The following is a 17,958-nucleotide window of genomic DNA, read 5'->3' as shown; positions in this document are numbered from 1 at the left end:
TTCATTTACATATCAGTCAGTGTTTGCATTATTATTACAGTAGTTTGTTTTAATGTTAGCTAAGCTTTAAATATTCCTTCAGAGCTACTCTGTGTAATCATGCTTGGATCCATTTCATAGAATAACCATTAGTGCTAAGAATGTGGGGTAAGAGTCCTTTTCTCTGTCAGTGATTTCAGCTGTCAACCTCTAAAACAGTGACACAGGGAATCTGTTGTCAAAGCATGGGCTCGTTAGTAGGGAATAAGAAGTCTACAACAGTTAACATTTCAGTCTCTTGAGCACTTTATTTGTTATAAATACAAGTCAATACCACAAGATGGCACCGTCTTACTTTTCGACATCTACAGTTACAAACATTGATCTTCATAAAATGGTTTCAGCTTTTTCGTGTGTTGTTTTAGATATTATTGAAACCTTATAAAAGCAAGACTTGCTACAAACAGGATCGGCGTTCGATATATATTAAATGAGGTCAGATAATTAAATTCAAAAAAAGAATTTATAAATATTCAATAAGAAAATTGAAATTACAAAAGCAGCGTTTTTCATCATTAAACTGAATTACAACTGTGTGTGGTTAATGCTATATCTACATGGCTAAGTTTTTGTTAAAATACACAGTTTTAGTAATGAAATAATTAATTTACCTCTTTCTCCAATATAACCACCTATTACTTCATTTGTACACCCTAACATTCAATACACATTTCATTCAAAACCACCTAGCTTTCATCTAGTCCAGCAATTACACACATTCCCTTTGTTTTCAACAGATGCAACCCATGAAGTACCATCATCCCCCTGGCTACAAAACAAAATATAATTTGTAAAGGTAAAAACTCAGAGAATTTCTGAAATGGTAACCCATTCTCTCTATGTTCATGAAAATAGGCAATCCAATTTGAAAGTCTTTGAACCAATGTAAGCTCTAGAAAACTCAGTGTTGAAGTATGGGAAGAATAAGGATTTGCACTAACATAGTGCATAACAATGCAGTGTCAGGCGACTCATCATTTACAGTAAATGCCTTGATTGGACTTTCCTCCAGATTGTCATCATGCTGCTAAGGATAAAGTTTATACTCGAGTCTGTGGGAATTCCATCATGTTTTCTTCTTCCCATTTCCAAGCAGTAAGAGAAGGGTTTTCAGGTCCCTTGGGAAAATCAAAGAATTAAACACACCCACAAACAACTTGAAAGCAAAATGGCAGACAGAATAATCCTTGACTCCATGTCCAAATGAAGTTGAGTCAATATTACTTTCACTTTCACTTTGTATCCTGCCTCATATAACGCATCATGAGATTCCTCAAAAAAACTGAGAATTCTGAGAGCTACAAAAGAGAAAGCAGTTAAGGCAGTTGATGTCTACATTTGGATTTCTTTTTCAGGTTACATGTCTAAGTCTCCATCGTAGGCTAAGGTCAGAGGCTTCTGTTGGGGAGGTGTGCTTTGACGTGGTTTTGGCTTCTTGCTGTAAAGGGAAAAGAATTCCTGAGATAAAGAAAGTTCACAGAGCTCTGTTTCACCTGCCAAACACAATTGTGAGGTACAGAAATTCAAGTGGTTAGACAAAAGATTGATTTCTCTGGACTGGTAGGTTGCTTTTTGGAATATTGGTGCACTTTGACCCTTAAGCCAGGAAAAGCCTTTAGGTTTTTTTGTTTGTTTGTTTGTTTGTTTTTCAAAATCTTAAAAATGGTTTAGTGGAAACAATGAATTTGGTAAAGGCTACTTTCCTTTGTTTATATGCAGTAATTCTAACATCTGTTGCTCACTAATTCCTGAACTACTAAAACCGCCACAGCACAGACGTTTAACATCATAAGTAGCTAGAACAGCCAGACTCCCACGCCTTACTCTGCTCTTGTTTTCAAGTAAACACACTTCTGCTCCGGCCTGAATCCTGACATCTAGCTGCCAAGTCACCAGAGCCTGTCAGGAAAAGTTCACTGGTTCTGCACCAGGCAAAGCTATTCTCCCCTGGTCTCTGTTCTCCTTGAGGTCAACAACATTCAGCTCAGGGAGGGCTGCCATTCCTTCTCACAGAGAGAGAAGCTGAACTTGAGTTACATTCCCAAATCACACAGTGATGCCCCAGATCTGGGCAAAACATGCTGCATTACACTCTTTGATTCTCAGTATGCGTGAATCTCAGTTGATGAGTATTTATAGTTTGAATTCTACCACACAGTGCCCCACCTCCCACCGTTCTGTCTCCCTTCCTTCCTCAGTGCCTTGGCTTTGCTGCGACTTCAGAGCCCTGCTCTCTTCGGGTTGTCCTCACCAGCAGGGGAGCCATCAAGTGCCAAGCCCTGTGCTGAGGATTTATAGAAGGTATCTCAATAAATCCCAGGACAGCACTGAGAGGGAGGCATTAGGATTATTGCTACTTGACAGAGAAGGACTAGAGAGGTTATTTACCTTCCCTCAAGTCACTGAGTGAGTGGCACAGCCTGGAATCTAAGTGCATCTAAAACCCACAGGACAAATGCTTTTAACCCTTCAGTGCATCCTCCCTCTATCCAATTCATTAATTAGGTAGGCACTTGGTGGAAACAACTTTTTTGTCTGTCTGTATTAGTTTTTATACTACGAGTGAATGTAAATTAAAAACAAGCATTTCAGTGTGTACAACTGACTGGCATTTCGAACAGTGTGTTACAGTGTTGCATAACCATCACCCTAAAGGGAAACTGGACCCACTAAGCAGTCTCTCCCCGTTCTCTACTCTGTCCCTGGCAACCACATATCAACTTTCTGCCTCTGTAAATTTGCCTGTTCTGGGTATTTCATGTGGACTCATACTATATGTGTGGCCTTTTGTGTCTGGTATCTTTCACTTAATGGTTAAATTAGAGAATTGTTTGATATGTGAATTTTACCACAAAAGAAAAAGATGTTTGATAACTGGGTTGTAGGGAGAATCTCCTAGTTTAAAATACTCAGGTTCTAATTCAGGAGAAATATTTTTTTTTTTTGATGTTTGAAGCGATTTATAGATGCTAAAGAGGTACATTACAAGTGATTTTTTAAAAACCTACTACAAGGAACCAGAGACCCTACTGTGTCCCTACCCGGCACCCAGCGTGTCACAGGTGCTCAGTGTGTGACTTGCTGAGTGCTGGGCACTGGCTGCAGGCAAACACCTGCCTGTCAGCAGAGGGGAGGTAGAAATATGCTTTAAATTCTCCGCAGAGGCATCCTCGGCCTATGATTTCCCATTTCCCAGGTCCGTTCTGCTTCTCAAGAGCAGTTACTGCATAATTATCTGAATAACATTTAGCTTTATCTATATTAACATATATATCTATTTCAGTGTCTCTAGTCATATTGCCAGGCCCAGGCTCCTTATCAGTTATCTATTTTATATATAGTAGTATGTAAATGCCAATCTCAATCTCCCAATTTATCCCCCTCTCTTTCCCCCCTGGTAGCCATAAGCTTGTTTTCTACATTTGTGACTCTCTTTCTGTTTTGTAAATAAGTTCATTTGTACCATTTTTTAGATTCCACATATGAGCAATATCATATATTTTGTCTTTCTCTGTCATACTGAGCAAAGTAAATCAGACAATCTCCAGGTCCAGCCGTTTGCTTCAAATGGCATTATATTGTTCTATTTGGCATTTGCTAAAGGCTGTTTGGCAGAGAAATGGGAAAGCTGAGTCCTGGGGCGTGGGGAGGAGGGATAGAGATGGCTGGATCTTTACAGAGACAATAATATTTGGTTACCAAAGGGGATGGGGGGATGAGAGAGAAATTAGGAGTTTGGGATTAATATATACACACTACTCTATATGAAATAGGTAAACAACGAGGACCTACTGCATAGCACGGGTAACTCTCCTCGGTATCTTATAATAACCTACAATGGAAAAGAATCTGAAAAAGAACTGATGTGTGTGAGTGTATAACTGAATCACTTTGCTGTATACTTGAAACTAATACAACATTGTAAACTAAGCACACTTCCATAAAGAGACAATAAACTTGGCCAGCCTCTAGGACTGTGCCTGGAAAATTCTGCTCAAATATGACACAGATTTTTATAGCAGCTTCCAGGTGTGGAATTATTATGAACATTGTGTTCACCTCTAGTGGTGTGTGTTGGGATGGTTGTGAGGAAGGCTTCATTTCTTATGCATCTTTTCATACTGTGTAAGCTCTCAGTCGACAGATACTAAAGTCACATCTATGAATGTGTGAGATCTGAGAACTTTTAGAGAGTTTAAAAGTTAGCAACCACTGAATAAGGTGGTGATTTTGCTGGGGAGCTCTCGCTTTACAAAGCTTCCTGGCTGGTTAACAAGAGCCCTAAGGGGAAGAGCTGAGTGGGAGGCTGCCCTCTGCACAGGCAGCAAATAGGAGACTTGTCCTTTGAAGTCCCTGCTCCCTTTCCCTTCTCCCTCCCTGGTATTTATTAGGAAACTCATTTAGGAATCATTTTTTAATTCACTTTCTCTCCTCAACTCTGGTATCGGGGAAGGTGTGACCACCTCCTCACACTAAATCAGGAGCCACCACTGCCTGGCCCAGGGGCTGCTGCCACCCCTGGGCATCCTGTCTGTGCCTGCAGTGGACGTCTCCCATCCATCACATTATTGTTTACTGCTGAGCCCAGGAATAGCCTCATAACTCTTCCTAACGGAGCACTCTTGACAGCCACCATCACTTTCAGAGTTGGCCCAAGGGAGAAAACCAGTATGCAACCCCGGCTGTAAGAGATCATTGATGGACACGTTTTAAAGTCACCTCTTCCATGACCATTTGCGTTTTAGCAAAGGATAAGCTCATTAAGCCAGAAAAATGAGCTCATTGTAAACGGGCAGGCAAGTGCTGCACTTCTCAGCACTCTTGAAGTCAAGCCATAAGGACCCATCCCCAGACCAGAAGACATTAACAGGCAGCTACTCAGGAGGGCTGAGCCTTGGAAGTGGCGACACCACCTTCAAACTTTCAAATTTGAGAGCCTCTTTCCTGCGTTGTGCTGAGCAAGGTAGAATAGCTGCAGTTCTCCGAGTAATTTCCAGGCACTATGTCTAGATTACCTACACGCTCACCCAGTGGTCGTCCCCACTAAATTACCTCATGAGTCTTTCTTGCCAGGGGACCTAGGCATCAGTAATATTATTTCAAAAACTCCAAATGCTAATGGCAGACGTGCAAACGGTCACATCTGAACGAAGCAGTCCTTGAGACGACTATTTTTCTCTGTTTTCTCAAAAACATGTCCAAGTGTTATCATAAATTGCCTTCATCTAAAGTGTACACCTAACAACTGGCATATTTATTAGAGCAGCTCTCTTGTCCTAAGCTTATTTTGGGGGAGAAAATATAAAATCTCCAAAACTGTCCTCCTCTAACTCTTCTGCAAGCTATTTAATAGAAATAGATGGTGTGAAAATACCTATTTGGATTCTTTAGGCAGCTCCTATATAACAGTAAATGTTTTGATATCAATAGGTCTGTACCCAGGTCTGTAGCTTACTTGGGAAATGAAGAGCCCCTAAAAAATGTGAAAGGTGTAGACACTACCTCGAGTCTAAAGAGTGTTTTTTTTTTTTTTTAAATCATCTTTATTGGAGTATAACTGTTTTACAATAGTGTGTTAGTTTTTCCTTTACAACAAAGTGAATCAGTTATACATATACATATGTTCCCATATCTCTTCCCTCTTGCATCACCCTCTCCCACCCTCCCTATCCCACCCCTCTAGGTGGTCACAAAGCACAGAGGTGATCTCCCTGTGCTATGCGGTAGCTTCCCACTAGTTGTCTAATATACATTTGATAGTGTATATATGTCCCTGCCACTCTCTCACTTCGTCACAGCTTACCCTTCCCCCTCCCCATATCCTCAAGTCCATGCTCTAGTAAGTCTGTGTTTTATTCCCGTCCTACCACTAATCTCTTCATGACATTTTTTTTTTCCCTTACAGTCCATATATATGTGTTAGCATACGGTATTTGTTTTTCTCCTTCTGACTTACTTCACTCTGTATGACAGACTCCAGGTCCATCCACCTCATTATAAATAACTCAGTTTCATTTCTTTTTATGGCTGAGTAATATTCCATTATATATATGTGCCACATCTTCTTTATCCATTCATCTGTTGATGGACACTTAGGTTGCTTCCATGTCCTGGCTATCGTAAATAGCGCTGCAATGAACATTTTGGTACATGACTCTTTTTGAATTATGGTTTTCTCAGGGTATATGCCCAGTAGTGGGATTGCTGGGTCGTATGGTAGTTCTATTTGTAGTTTTTTAAGGAACCTCCATACTGTTCTCCATAGTGGCTGTATCAATTTACATTCCCACCAGCAGTGCAAGAGGGTTCCCTTTTCTCCACACCCTCTCCAGCATTTATTGTTTCTAGAGTTTTTGATGATGGCCAATCTGACTGGTGTGAGATGATATCTCATTGTAGTTTTGATTTGCATTTCTCTAATGATTAATGATGTTGAGCATTCTTTCATGTGTTTGTTGGCAACCTGTATGTCTTCTTTGGAGAAATGTCTATTTAGTTCTTCTGCCCATTTTTGGATTGAGTTGTTTTTTTGTTATTGAGCTGCATGAGCTGCTTGTAAATCTTGGAGATTAATCCTTTGTCAGTTGCTTCATTTGCAAATATTTTCTCCCATTCTGAGGGTTGTCTTTTGGTCTTGTTTATGGTATCCTTTGCTGTGCAAAAGCTTTTAAGTTTCATTAGGTCCCATTTGTTTATTTTTGTTTTTATTTCCATTTCTCTAGGAGATGGGTCAAAAAGGATCTTGCTGTGATTTATGTCATAGAGTGTTCTGCCTATGTTTTCCTCTAAGAGTTTGATAGTGTCTGGCCTTACATGTAGGTCTTTAACCCATTTTGAGTTTATTTTTGTGTGTGGTGTTAGGGAGTGTTCTAATTTCATACTTTTACATGTAGCTCTAAAGAGTTTTTAGGATTACTCAAGGGAAAGAAACTACAGAGATTGGAAAGTCCAGTGGAAAGAGTATAAATTTGGGGGTTAAGACAAACCTGGAGTTGATTTCACCAGGCTGATGTCCTTATGTAAGTTATTCAACTTTTCTGAGGATTACTTACTTCCCCTTTAAAATGAAGGTGATATTAGCAACACCTCATTGGAGTATTATGAAGCCTGAATAAGGCAATCTATGCAAAGCACTTTGTTTGATGTATGAATATAAGATTATTTTCCTGGTGGCCTGGGTGTGATCCCTAGTCAGGGAGCTTGATCCTACATGCTGCAACTAAAAAATCCCACGTGCCACAACTAAGACCCGGTACAGCTAAATAAATAAATAAATAGGCCTTTCAATGCACCAGGGTGTAGGGAAACAGTAGAAAATGAAGTTGAAACAGTTGTTTGGGCTCAAATAGTGGAAGACTTTAATTGACTGGTAAGGCAACCAGAACATGACTTTCATTTTGCTGTCAATGGGTGTCTGTCTGAGGAGGAAAGGGGCTGATCACTTGGCTAAGTTTTAGGAAGATTAATCTGGCTACAGACTGCTGAAGGGAGCATTTGTAAAGAATCCAAATATGGAAGTAACTGTGCTACTTCCAACAGGGGATTATTAAGGCTGGGCATTGAGGATGAAAAAAATAGGTATGACAAATACTGCACATAAATATTTATATAATTTTGCCACTAAAAAGTAAGGGGCAATTCCATTGATCTTTTATAATAAAAATTTTCCAGAAAATTGTTTGTCATCAGAATTCAGTGAGGTACGTAATTAATTCCCAGCACGTAGAGTTAAACAGAAAGGGCCGCAATAAATATTTATTGTTGAAGGAATGGATTAAGGGTAACACAATTTTAAGTTGAAGGAAATGGAGAAATGTAAAAGGGTGAAATTTAGGATTTATTAAATTTTAATTTTTAATCTTTTAGATATTCTAGGGAAGAAGGAACCATAGAATGTGGAATTGGGGGTGTGGCTATGAAGTAGAACACATCCAAGCTTTCACAGACTAATAGACTAGCCGATTATCTTACACTGTATTGGTCTGTTGCTTTGAGAGCTGTGTCTCATCTGTCAACCCTTTATGTTCTTTGTTGCAATTTAAGACCTTTTCCTTCTTCTAATCTTTTTTAGTGGGAAATGCTTCCTATCACTCTCAACCTCATGTAAGGCTTTCAACTTCACATTTGTTCATTAAGACAGGACCTAGACAACACTCAAAACTTACCAATTCAAACATAATTGGTCAAATCTTTTGATTTTTAGGGTAAATGACTAACTGAAGGTGTTCCTTTTTACTACAACACTGTGGAAATATTAGTTGGATAGAAATCCGTTGGATAGAAATCCAACTTCTAGAAATTCAATTTCAATCACTATAGGTGGCAGAAAAAAATGAAAGTCACTTTATTTTCTTCACTAACTTTCACTGGCCAAGAGCAAAGATTTAAAAATCTGTGTAACCTTGGAAGTACAAGCTAGAAATACAAAGACTGGATTTGAATTGTGATTAAAATTTGGGTGGAAATTCTCAGGGAAATAGTTTGAGACAGACGATGAATATACATATCTTGATTTAGAGGAAAAAAGGAACACTTTGATCTCATGAAAATTTTTAAAAAATCCTTTGAAAATTCTTCTTAGGAAGCTAATAAAATATTCTCAACACACCTGAAAACATGTATTTACTTCTGTCTGGTTTCAAGACCAGCTCATCAAATAAAATATATTCTATACAATAAGCTAATCATCATTTTCTGAGAATAACATATTTTTAGGAACTAGTCACTTACAAATTGGGATTCCTGGAATGGACAGTTAAATTTTCTCTCATGGCTCGTCAATGTAGATAAACAGCTGGCTCTACTATTCAAAATGTACTAAGAGGTTGTTTGAACCAACTGGTCAATTTAACATAACTGGTCAAAACAGGTCAGTTTGAGAAGAAAATTTAAGAACTAGAATTATCTAGAGTGATGGTTCTCAGCCTTGCTTGGATATTAGAATTAACTGGGGCACTCTTAATTAGTCCTGCATGTGGTCAGGTTGTTCAGATGCTTAAATCAGATTCCCTGGGGCTAGAAATATCAGAAAGGGAATGTAAAAATACAATACCTTTCAAGATCACACCCCCAAAATAAAATACTTAGGAATAAACCTGATCAAGGAGGTGAAAGACTTATATGCTGAGAATAATAAAAGAAATTGAAGCTGATTCAAAGAAATGGAAAGATAGCCCATGCTCTTGGGTGGGAAGAATTAATATTGTTTAAATGGCCATACTACCTAAAGCAATATACAGATTTAATGTGATCCCTATCAAATTACCCATGACATTTTTCACAGAACTAGAATAATCCTAAAATTCATATAGAACCATAGAAGACCCAGAATTGCCATAGCAATCCTGAAGAAAAGGAACGAAGCAGGAGGCATAACCCTCCCAGACAATACTACAAAGCTACAGTAATCAAAACTAGTCAATTAATCTTCAACAAAGGAGGCAAGAATATACAATAGGAAAAAGTCTCTTCAGCAAGTGGTGTTGGGAAAGTTGGACAGCTGCATATAAATCAATGAAGTCACTTATAGAACATGCTGTCTCACCATACACAAAAATAAACTCAAAATGGCTTAAGACTTAAGACATGACATCATAAAACTACTAGAAGAGAGCATAGGCAAAACATTCTCTGACATAAATCGTACCAATGTCTTCTTAGGACAGCCTCCCAATGCAATAGAAATAAAAACAAAAATAAACAAATGGGATCTAATCGAACTTACAAGCTTTTGCACAGCAAAGGAAACCATAATCAAAAGGAAAAGACAACCTATGGAATGGGAGAAAATATTTGCAAATGATGCAACCAACAGGGACTTAATTTCCAAAATATACAAACAAGCCAATCAAAAAATGGGCAGAAGACCTAAATAGGCATTTCTCTAAAGAAGATATACAGATGGCCAATAGGCACATGAAAAGATGCTCAAGATTGCTAATTATTGGAGAAATGCCATTTGAAACTACAGTGAGGTACTACCTCACACCAGTCAGGATTGCCATCATTAAAAACTCTACAAATAACAAATGTTGGAGAGAGTGTGGGGAAAAGGGAGCCCTCTTACACTGTTGGTGGGAACATAAGTTGGTGCAGCCACTATGGAAAACAGTATGGAAAACTCTTTCTCAGAAAACTAAAAATAGAATTACCATATGATACAGCAATCCCACTCCTGGGCATATATCCAGACAAAATTCTTATTCAAAAAGATACATGCACCCCAGTGTTCATTGCAGCACTCTTCACAATAGCCAAGACAGGGAAACAGCCTAAATGTCCATTGACAGAGGAATGGGTAAAGAAGATGTGGTACATATATACAGTGGAATACTACTCAGTCACAAAAGAGAATGAAATAATGCCATTTGCAGCAACATAGATGGACCTAGAGATTATCATACTAAGTCAGAAAGACAAATACCATATGCTCTCTCTTATATGTGGAATCTAAAATATGATGCAAATTAACCTATCTATGAAACAGAAACAGACTCATGGACATATAGAACAGCCTTGTGGTTGCCAAGGGGGAGGGGGTTGGGGGAGGGATGGAGTGGGAGGTTGGGGTGAGCAGATGTGAGCTTTTATATACAGAATGGATAAATAACAAGGTCCTACTGTGTAGCACAGAGAACTATATTCAATATCCTGTGATAAACCATAATGGAAAAGAATATAAAAAAGAATATATGTATATGTAACTGAATCACTTTTCTGTACAGCAAAATTAACACAACACTGTAAATCAACTATATCTCAATAAGCAAAATTAAAAAAAAAAAATCTCTGGGACTAGGATTCAAATATCAGTCCCCAAGAGGTGCCAGGAAATGCCAGTGTGCCATCAAAGCTAAAAAGTACTGATCTAAATAAAAATTCTAAAATGGGACAGCCTTGACTAATGACTTGCCTCTTATACCTTCTGATAGTATTTGAAAACCAAGTAAAAGAATGTTATTTCAAACAAGGACAATAAAGATAATGATTTCCCATTTCAACTATTCACCAATTCTACTGTTGATGATTATTTGAGTTCAAGGGTCCTGTTATAATGGCCAATGAGCTTATCATAAGTTTTCTTTTAGTATAATATGCCACCCATGAAAATATGGAATATTAACTTTTTACTAGTTAGTACTTACCAAACAAGGTAGGAAGTAAATACTAGGAAAATCATGATAAGAAAACCACCACCTGAAACGCCATAAACCCAGATTTTCACTCGGCCATCTGTTTAAAATAGAAAATAACAAGCTTAGAAACAAAAGCTTTATTTCTTATCTAAATTAGTGTATTATTTGTTTCTCAGCTGAATTCTGAGATTTGCGTAAGTCAGAAGCATAGGTGGAAATACCCACATGTGACAGCTATCAAATGTCAAAAAAAAAGGTGAAAGTATAAAATGTAAGATAGTCTATCATTTTTTCACAATGCCAAACAAAGACCAGAAATCATTACTTCATAAAATCTAACAACTGGCAGGATATTTTGAACTTATTTTCATTTGTATATACTTCTAATACAAAAGTACTGCAAAACATATACATATGTGTACAAGTATATATTATTTTGGACTTGTTGTCTGCTGGAATTAAAAAATAGAACCGGTCTGATCTATTTTGTGATTTTTTCCTGTGTGAGGTATACCCTGACTGTATGTATGGTGTGCGTGTGTGTATAAATTTGAGTTGTTTCTGGAAATCTCATGTTTTTTGCTCTGTTTTACATGAGCACACAGTTAACTAAACTTAGAATTGCACTGATAGTAGCAATGCCTTAGCATCTCAAAGGAACTATGTTCCTTTCTGAAAGATATACACATAAAAGGTTCATTATACTACATGAATGTAATTAACTGTGGGTCCAAAGAACATATCAACACCTTATGCTAAAGACTTTCGTGGGATGAAAAACAATCAAAATCTATTGTAAACAACACTTGTTTGGAAGAAAATCACAATTACTTTCAATTGTATTATGACGACCTATTACAATTTTTGCTTACAAGACACTTTCAAGCCTCAATCAGGTTTTAGAATGAGGTTTCAATGTAGTAATGATATATTTCTATGGTCATAAAACTTTTAACAAAGCTTTGATTCTTACCTCTTTGAAACACTAATGATGAAATCCCCTAGTCTGAATTTTTTACACTGGCAATAAGAAAATAAAGTCGTTCCTGAGTGAGAATGCATCTGTCATCTTATTACCCCTAAACCTCAAAGAGCTGAAGTATTGGAAGATACAGTGTTTTTCAATCCCTAGTACAGAGGTATGTGGTCCATGACCTTTAAGCCATGTTACTTAAGAAGAATCAATATAGCTTTTTATAACAGCATAATGGATAGGATCAACATTCAAACTATTAAAAAAAGATAATGTAGTGAAAAGTCAGTCTTCCTGCCACCCTCTCTGAGCTCCCTACCCAGCCACTACCACGGTAACCAATTTGCTTGCGAACCATCTTAGTTTTCTCTGCACATGCAAGCAAATGAGTACAAACACAAAATACCTACACTTTTTTAAAAAGACACAAATGGTGCATATCACTCACTTTGGTACTTTTCTACGTCACAATATATATTGGAAATATTTCCATGCTAGTTCATAAAGACAGGTCTATCTCATTCTTTTTAACACCTCTACGAGACATATTGCACAGTTGTATCTATTTTTGTTTTTCTATTTTTTTTCTGTTATTCTACTTATAGACATTTAGGTTATTTCCAGTCATTTGCTATGTAATAAGCAGTCATGATTACATAATGAATATCACTTACATACTTCTCTTAGTATACGTACGTATATTTGCATGATGAATTCCTAGGAGGAAAATTTTAGGCCAAAATGTATGATAGGTTTTTGCCCAGTTGCCCTCCTGAGAGGCTGCTCAAGTTTACAATCTCATCATGAGAACCTAATGAAAATTATTAACTCTCCCCAGACTAAATATGTATTTTACATATATACTTAACATACATACATATGTATACAATAGTGTATATATGAATATACATGTATCTGTGTCTTTGTGTGGGTATCCATATATGTACACACACATATGCACATACACGTATACTCACATATGTGCTATTGATGCCTTAGTGAGACCTCCAAAGGTTAAGGACCTCAAGTGTGGATTTGAAAACTCATTTCCCTGGAACTTCACCCTAATTCTCTTCCTGAAATAGGGTCTATGAGCAGTAGGTGAACCTAGCTACATTTCTTATCACGCTTCCCTCAAACTTAAGTCTATTGCTATAAATTAGCTAAATGTCACTAAGCATCACAAAATGAATAAGATATTCTTGAATACCTATGGCATGCCCAGACATACACAGGAATCAAAACTGGAGTAAGATATTGTGGTCATCCTTAAAAGTTAGTTAAGAAGTGTACATCTTGTTTCTTCCTCTAGATGTAGGGTTCTTTGTGCCAGGGCTCTGGTTTTGCTTCCTTTAAGCATGTCATCAAGGCACTTTGGTATGGCCAGTGCCTAGGGTCTGGGAGGAAAGTTCCCAAGGTATATTTTGGCTGAGCTTTGTGTGTCTCTTCCCTCTCAGTGCTCCCTTCCCTCAGTCATTCACAGCATTTTGTTTTCTAGAAGAGGTACGTACAGTAGGCACACAGAATTTTGCTTTCATTTTCTGCCCACTTCACAGAGTGGGAAGTAGAGACCAGTGCTTTGTAAAGACCTTATTGGCCTGCCTTTCAAACCTTCCTGTCACTTACTGGTGGTGTGTCCTTGGTCAAACTAGTTTGCCAATTTCAGCATCCTAATCACTAAAATAGGGATAATGGCATCTCATTATGTGCAAGAACGTAATGAGTCATGCACCACAACCAGCATGGAACCACAGGGTACAGAGAAAGCATCTAAAAAATGTTCATTCTTGTCCTTAATACCCACTAATTTTTGAGTCCTGCAGGCCTGACGATGTAATACTCATGACAATCATGCAGAGCAGGTGCCTCTAGATCAATTCGTAGATGAGGAAACAGTTCCGGAGAGGTGAAGAAATTACAGTCAGTCACAAAATAGTTAACCTTCTGAGCTATGATGCCAATAAGGGCTGTTGGTCTCTGAAATTGATGCTCTTTACTATTTCACTGGTGTTTCTCAAACCAGATAGGGTCCCTGGACATTTCCCTAGGTACCTGCATGTTCCTGAGAATCTATTCCAATTTTTGCTTTAAATTTCAATTATATACACAAATTCACGGTTATAAAAATAAAGTCTTTGGCAGACATAATTTACAATTCAAATATTTTTAAAGATTAATATTTTGGTTCCTTAACTCAGTGTCTCTTAAACTGGGATTGACAGACTCATCTTCAACCACCCCATGAGAACATTTTACACCACACAACACTCAAAGTTGAGAAACCTTGAACTAGACCATGTTGCTTTTTTCCTTCTCTCCTCTTTTCCTCTTCCCTCCGTTCTTTCCATCATGAGCAGTGGTCACAATATGAACCCCAATCCCCCATGAGAGAATTTACATTTCTGACTCATAACCGATATGTACCTGGATCAAGGGGTTGAAGAGACCATCCTTTAAAAATATCATGTATTTTTGAATTCACAGGTCTGTTTTTCCCAGCAAGATTTTTCACATCAGCTTTTTTGTCCTCTGAGCCAGGTACTTTCATGCAGTAATCCAGGAAACCATTGGCTCTCATGATCTCTGTATAGCCCTTCTCACAGCCACAGACTCCACCCTATAGCAGAAAAAAATGTTTATGGTTACACAGTGAGTTGTGTAGATGAAAAAAGAAAGCTTTAACTGCTGGAGGCACTTAATATTCGCATGGTATGTCATGGCAATTTAGGGTTTTCCAGCAGCAGACTTGCCAAAGAGATGAAAATTCAATAAACAGTTCATCTTTTTTTTTTTTTTTAACAGTTCATCTTTTGGAATTCCAAAGTCAACCCTTAAATAAATCATCAGTTCTTTCTAGTGGTTTATAATTCTTATACCTTTCAAATATGAAATCACAATTCTTTGTCAGTAGTGGGCATTAACTACAACCTTTTCTCTCTTACAGAGATGTTTAAAGCATCTAATTAAAAATTAGCCTCAACTCTTCCCCCAGCTGTTTCAGATTCCTGCCCACTCATTCCAACCTGCCCTTGACACTGAGAAGCAAAGCAACAGGAATTATGTACATATCTTCTTTGAGTTTTGTGCTCTTTGAGGTCTATTTCTGCCTCTGTCACTTTCTGCCATTGATCACTAACTAGTCTGAACTGCCTCTCCACTCAAAGGCTTAGTTCTTCACTCAGGGGAGACAGCCCAAGACTGTGGAGAAAAAAAGACTTCACCAAAGGCACATGTCCAAGAGAGGGAGGAGAGAGAGAGAGAGATATTGATATCTTGTAGTAATCCGAGTGTCACATCACATCATCACATTCCTAGTTGGCATCATGACAATATGACCTTCATATTTGTCTGTGGATTCCTGGTAATTTTCATGTACAATAAACCTCTCCAAGAAACTGATTATGATAAAGTATAACATACAAGGATTTCTGTCTCTGGAAGTGAAACTGAAAATAACTGCTCTTCCTTCCTTCAGCAAACATAAAATCAATAGAAAAGAATAGAAAATAAGCATAAGATTATGAATCTCTATAACTCTGCTATTAGGGCTCCTCACATAAAACTATATCTGGAATTTTCTGAACAGCCTTACATAGCCACTCACATAAGTCCTTATGCATCAGCCAGATTTACTTAGGTCAACTGTTGACTTGAACACATGATTTTGAGGAACAACAGGTACTAAAACTAAAAATAGGGTACCACAATCTTCCACAAAAAGTAAAAGTCAGAGACTTCCCTGGTGGTGCAGTGGTTAAGAATCCACCTGCCAATGCAGGGGACATGGGTTCGAGCCCTGGTCCGGGAAGATCCCACATGCCACGGAGCAACTAAGCCCGTGTGCCACAACTACTGAGCCCATGCACGGCAACTACTGAAGCCCACGCGCCTAGAGCCCGTGCTCCGCAACCAGAGAAGCCACCGTAATGAGAAGCCAACGCACTGCAATGAAGAGTAGCCCCTGCTCACCGCAACTAGAGAAAGTCTGCGCACAGCAACAAAGACCCAACACAGCCATACATACATACATAAATTTATTTTTAAAAAAGTAAAAGTCAGAAAAGCATATAATTAATAAATGCCTACAGTTTAGGTAGCACTCGTATAATAATGTCAATTATTATAGTATTTCCAGTGGTGTTAATTGAAGACATTATTCTGTGTTCAATGGGGAGAACTAATTAAGAAAAATTGGTATATGCTCAGCTATGAAAGCCATCTTTTCAAGATGCATCTCTATTTAGTTTGAGTGAAAAGTTGTAACTAGTCACATATGCCAAAGGTTCAAGGGAAATGGTAATTTATGTTTTATTAAAGAGGGTATCCAGAGAGTTGGTAGAAAGCCACAACTTCTATTTAGCAACAGGCTTAGCCCATGAAGTTGCTGCTGATCTCTCTTTTTCCAAACTGGAAGCTTAATCACTCACTCGCTTTTCTGTGGTAAAGAATTAACCTAACTTGAAGTAGAAGAGCCACATTAACAGGATGGAGCATTTGAATTTTTTTTTTTTTTTTTTTCGATACACGGGCCTCTTACTGTTGTGGCCTCTCCCGTTGCGGAGCACAGGCTCCGGACGCACAGGCTCAGCGGCCATGGCTTACGGGCCCAGCCGCTCCACGGCATGTGGGATCTTCCCGGACCGGGGCACGAACCCGTGTCCCCCGCATCGGCAGGCGGACTCTCAACCACGGCGCCACCAGGGAAGCCCCATTTGAATCATTTTTAACCAAATCATTTTTGGAAAGAACACACTATAAGAGGAAACTTGTTTCTTTGAAAGACAGGGCACACCTTTCTTCTATGCACACTGCACACAATGAGTGCCACTGTTGAGAATACATGGCACATTTTGCATTAATTCCCGAGCAGTGGTTGATGGGAATTAAGGCAGAAAAAGGGGAAGAAAAATTTCTGCTTTAAAAAAATGTATACACTGACACATGTAATTATTACCCATAACAACATATTCAACATATTTAAAATCAACTAAAATTTATACACAGTACAGTAATCATAGTGTAACCAATTTTAATACATAATATTTAGCAAATATGAACATGCCCTTTTTAATATCTTTCAAAATAGTTTAGGTATATGAAAGGCTAAGAATGGAGGAAAGAAATCAACTGAGAACACATTGATAAACAGAGGATAAACAGAGCTAACATAGATTAGATATCTGAAAGACGGGGTCGGCTATAGATGGATTTAGAGAAAAAAAGACTGCTTTCTTGAACACATGCCCTGGAAAGAAATTCTTAATAGCTGTGATTACTCCTTCAGATGCCTCTCTGTGGTATCGTGGGCCCATGGAATTGCTACTTGGGCTGGAGGAGACTGGAAAATATCAGACAGCATACATATAACACAGCGATTATAATACTTGTCCAAGCCTCCAGCACATGACTCACCTGTGTACAGTAGGAGAAAGGTTTTCTGCAGGCCGGGTTACACCGCCGAATAGCAGCAGGGCGTGCCTGAGGGGAACAGCCTCCTACAAAGGAAATCCCACCATCATTTACAGATTTTTCTATGATGAATACTCGTTTCTTTTCCTCTCTGGCACTGGCTATCTTGTAACAGTATTATCTTTAAAAAAAATCTGTTTGCTGACAGTGTGGCCCAGTTTTATATGATTGATTATAATACTCCAGGAAGGGCTGTTTGAGATGGGAAACTGCGAACAGAAGCTGTTTACAGTAGAGATTTTATACCTGCACATTGGCAATGTGATTCTGTCATATGGCCATGCTTGAGGGCAAAGCCTGTGAGTGTCAGGACCAGTAAAAGAACTGATGAAATCTCAAGTG

General features: G+C 38.3%; 1 protein-coding gene across 1 annotated transcript in view; it reads right to left on the bottom strand.

Moving 5' to 3' along the window:
• Positions 1-263: 263 nt before the first annotated feature.
• THSD7B (thrombospondin type 1 domain containing 7B) overlaps positions 264-17,958 on the bottom strand; it is an 876,032-nt gene continuing 858,337 nt past the window's right edge. The window contains exons 25-28 of the mRNA XM_059052359.2: positions 17,560-17,642; positions 14,572-14,764; positions 11,184-11,271; positions 264-1,477 (exon numbers count right to left, since the gene is read on the bottom strand). Coding sequence (XP_058908342.1) covers positions 1,396-1,477; positions 11,184-11,271; positions 14,572-14,764; positions 17,560-17,642 — 446 coding nt within the window. The 3' untranslated portion in view covers positions 264-1,395. The remainder of the gene's footprint in view (positions 1,478-11,183; positions 11,272-14,571; positions 14,765-17,559; positions 17,643-17,958) is intronic.

Source organism: Kogia breviceps, chromosome 2, assembly GCF_026419965.1.
Source record: "Kogia breviceps isolate mKogBre1 chromosome 2, mKogBre1 haplotype 1, whole genome shotgun sequence".
Lineage (NCBI taxonomy): Eukaryota > Metazoa > Chordata > Mammalia > Artiodactyla > Physeteridae > Kogia > Kogia breviceps.
Note: the sequence above shows the minus strand (reverse complement) of the source record. Positions and strands in the feature narration are given on the sequence as shown.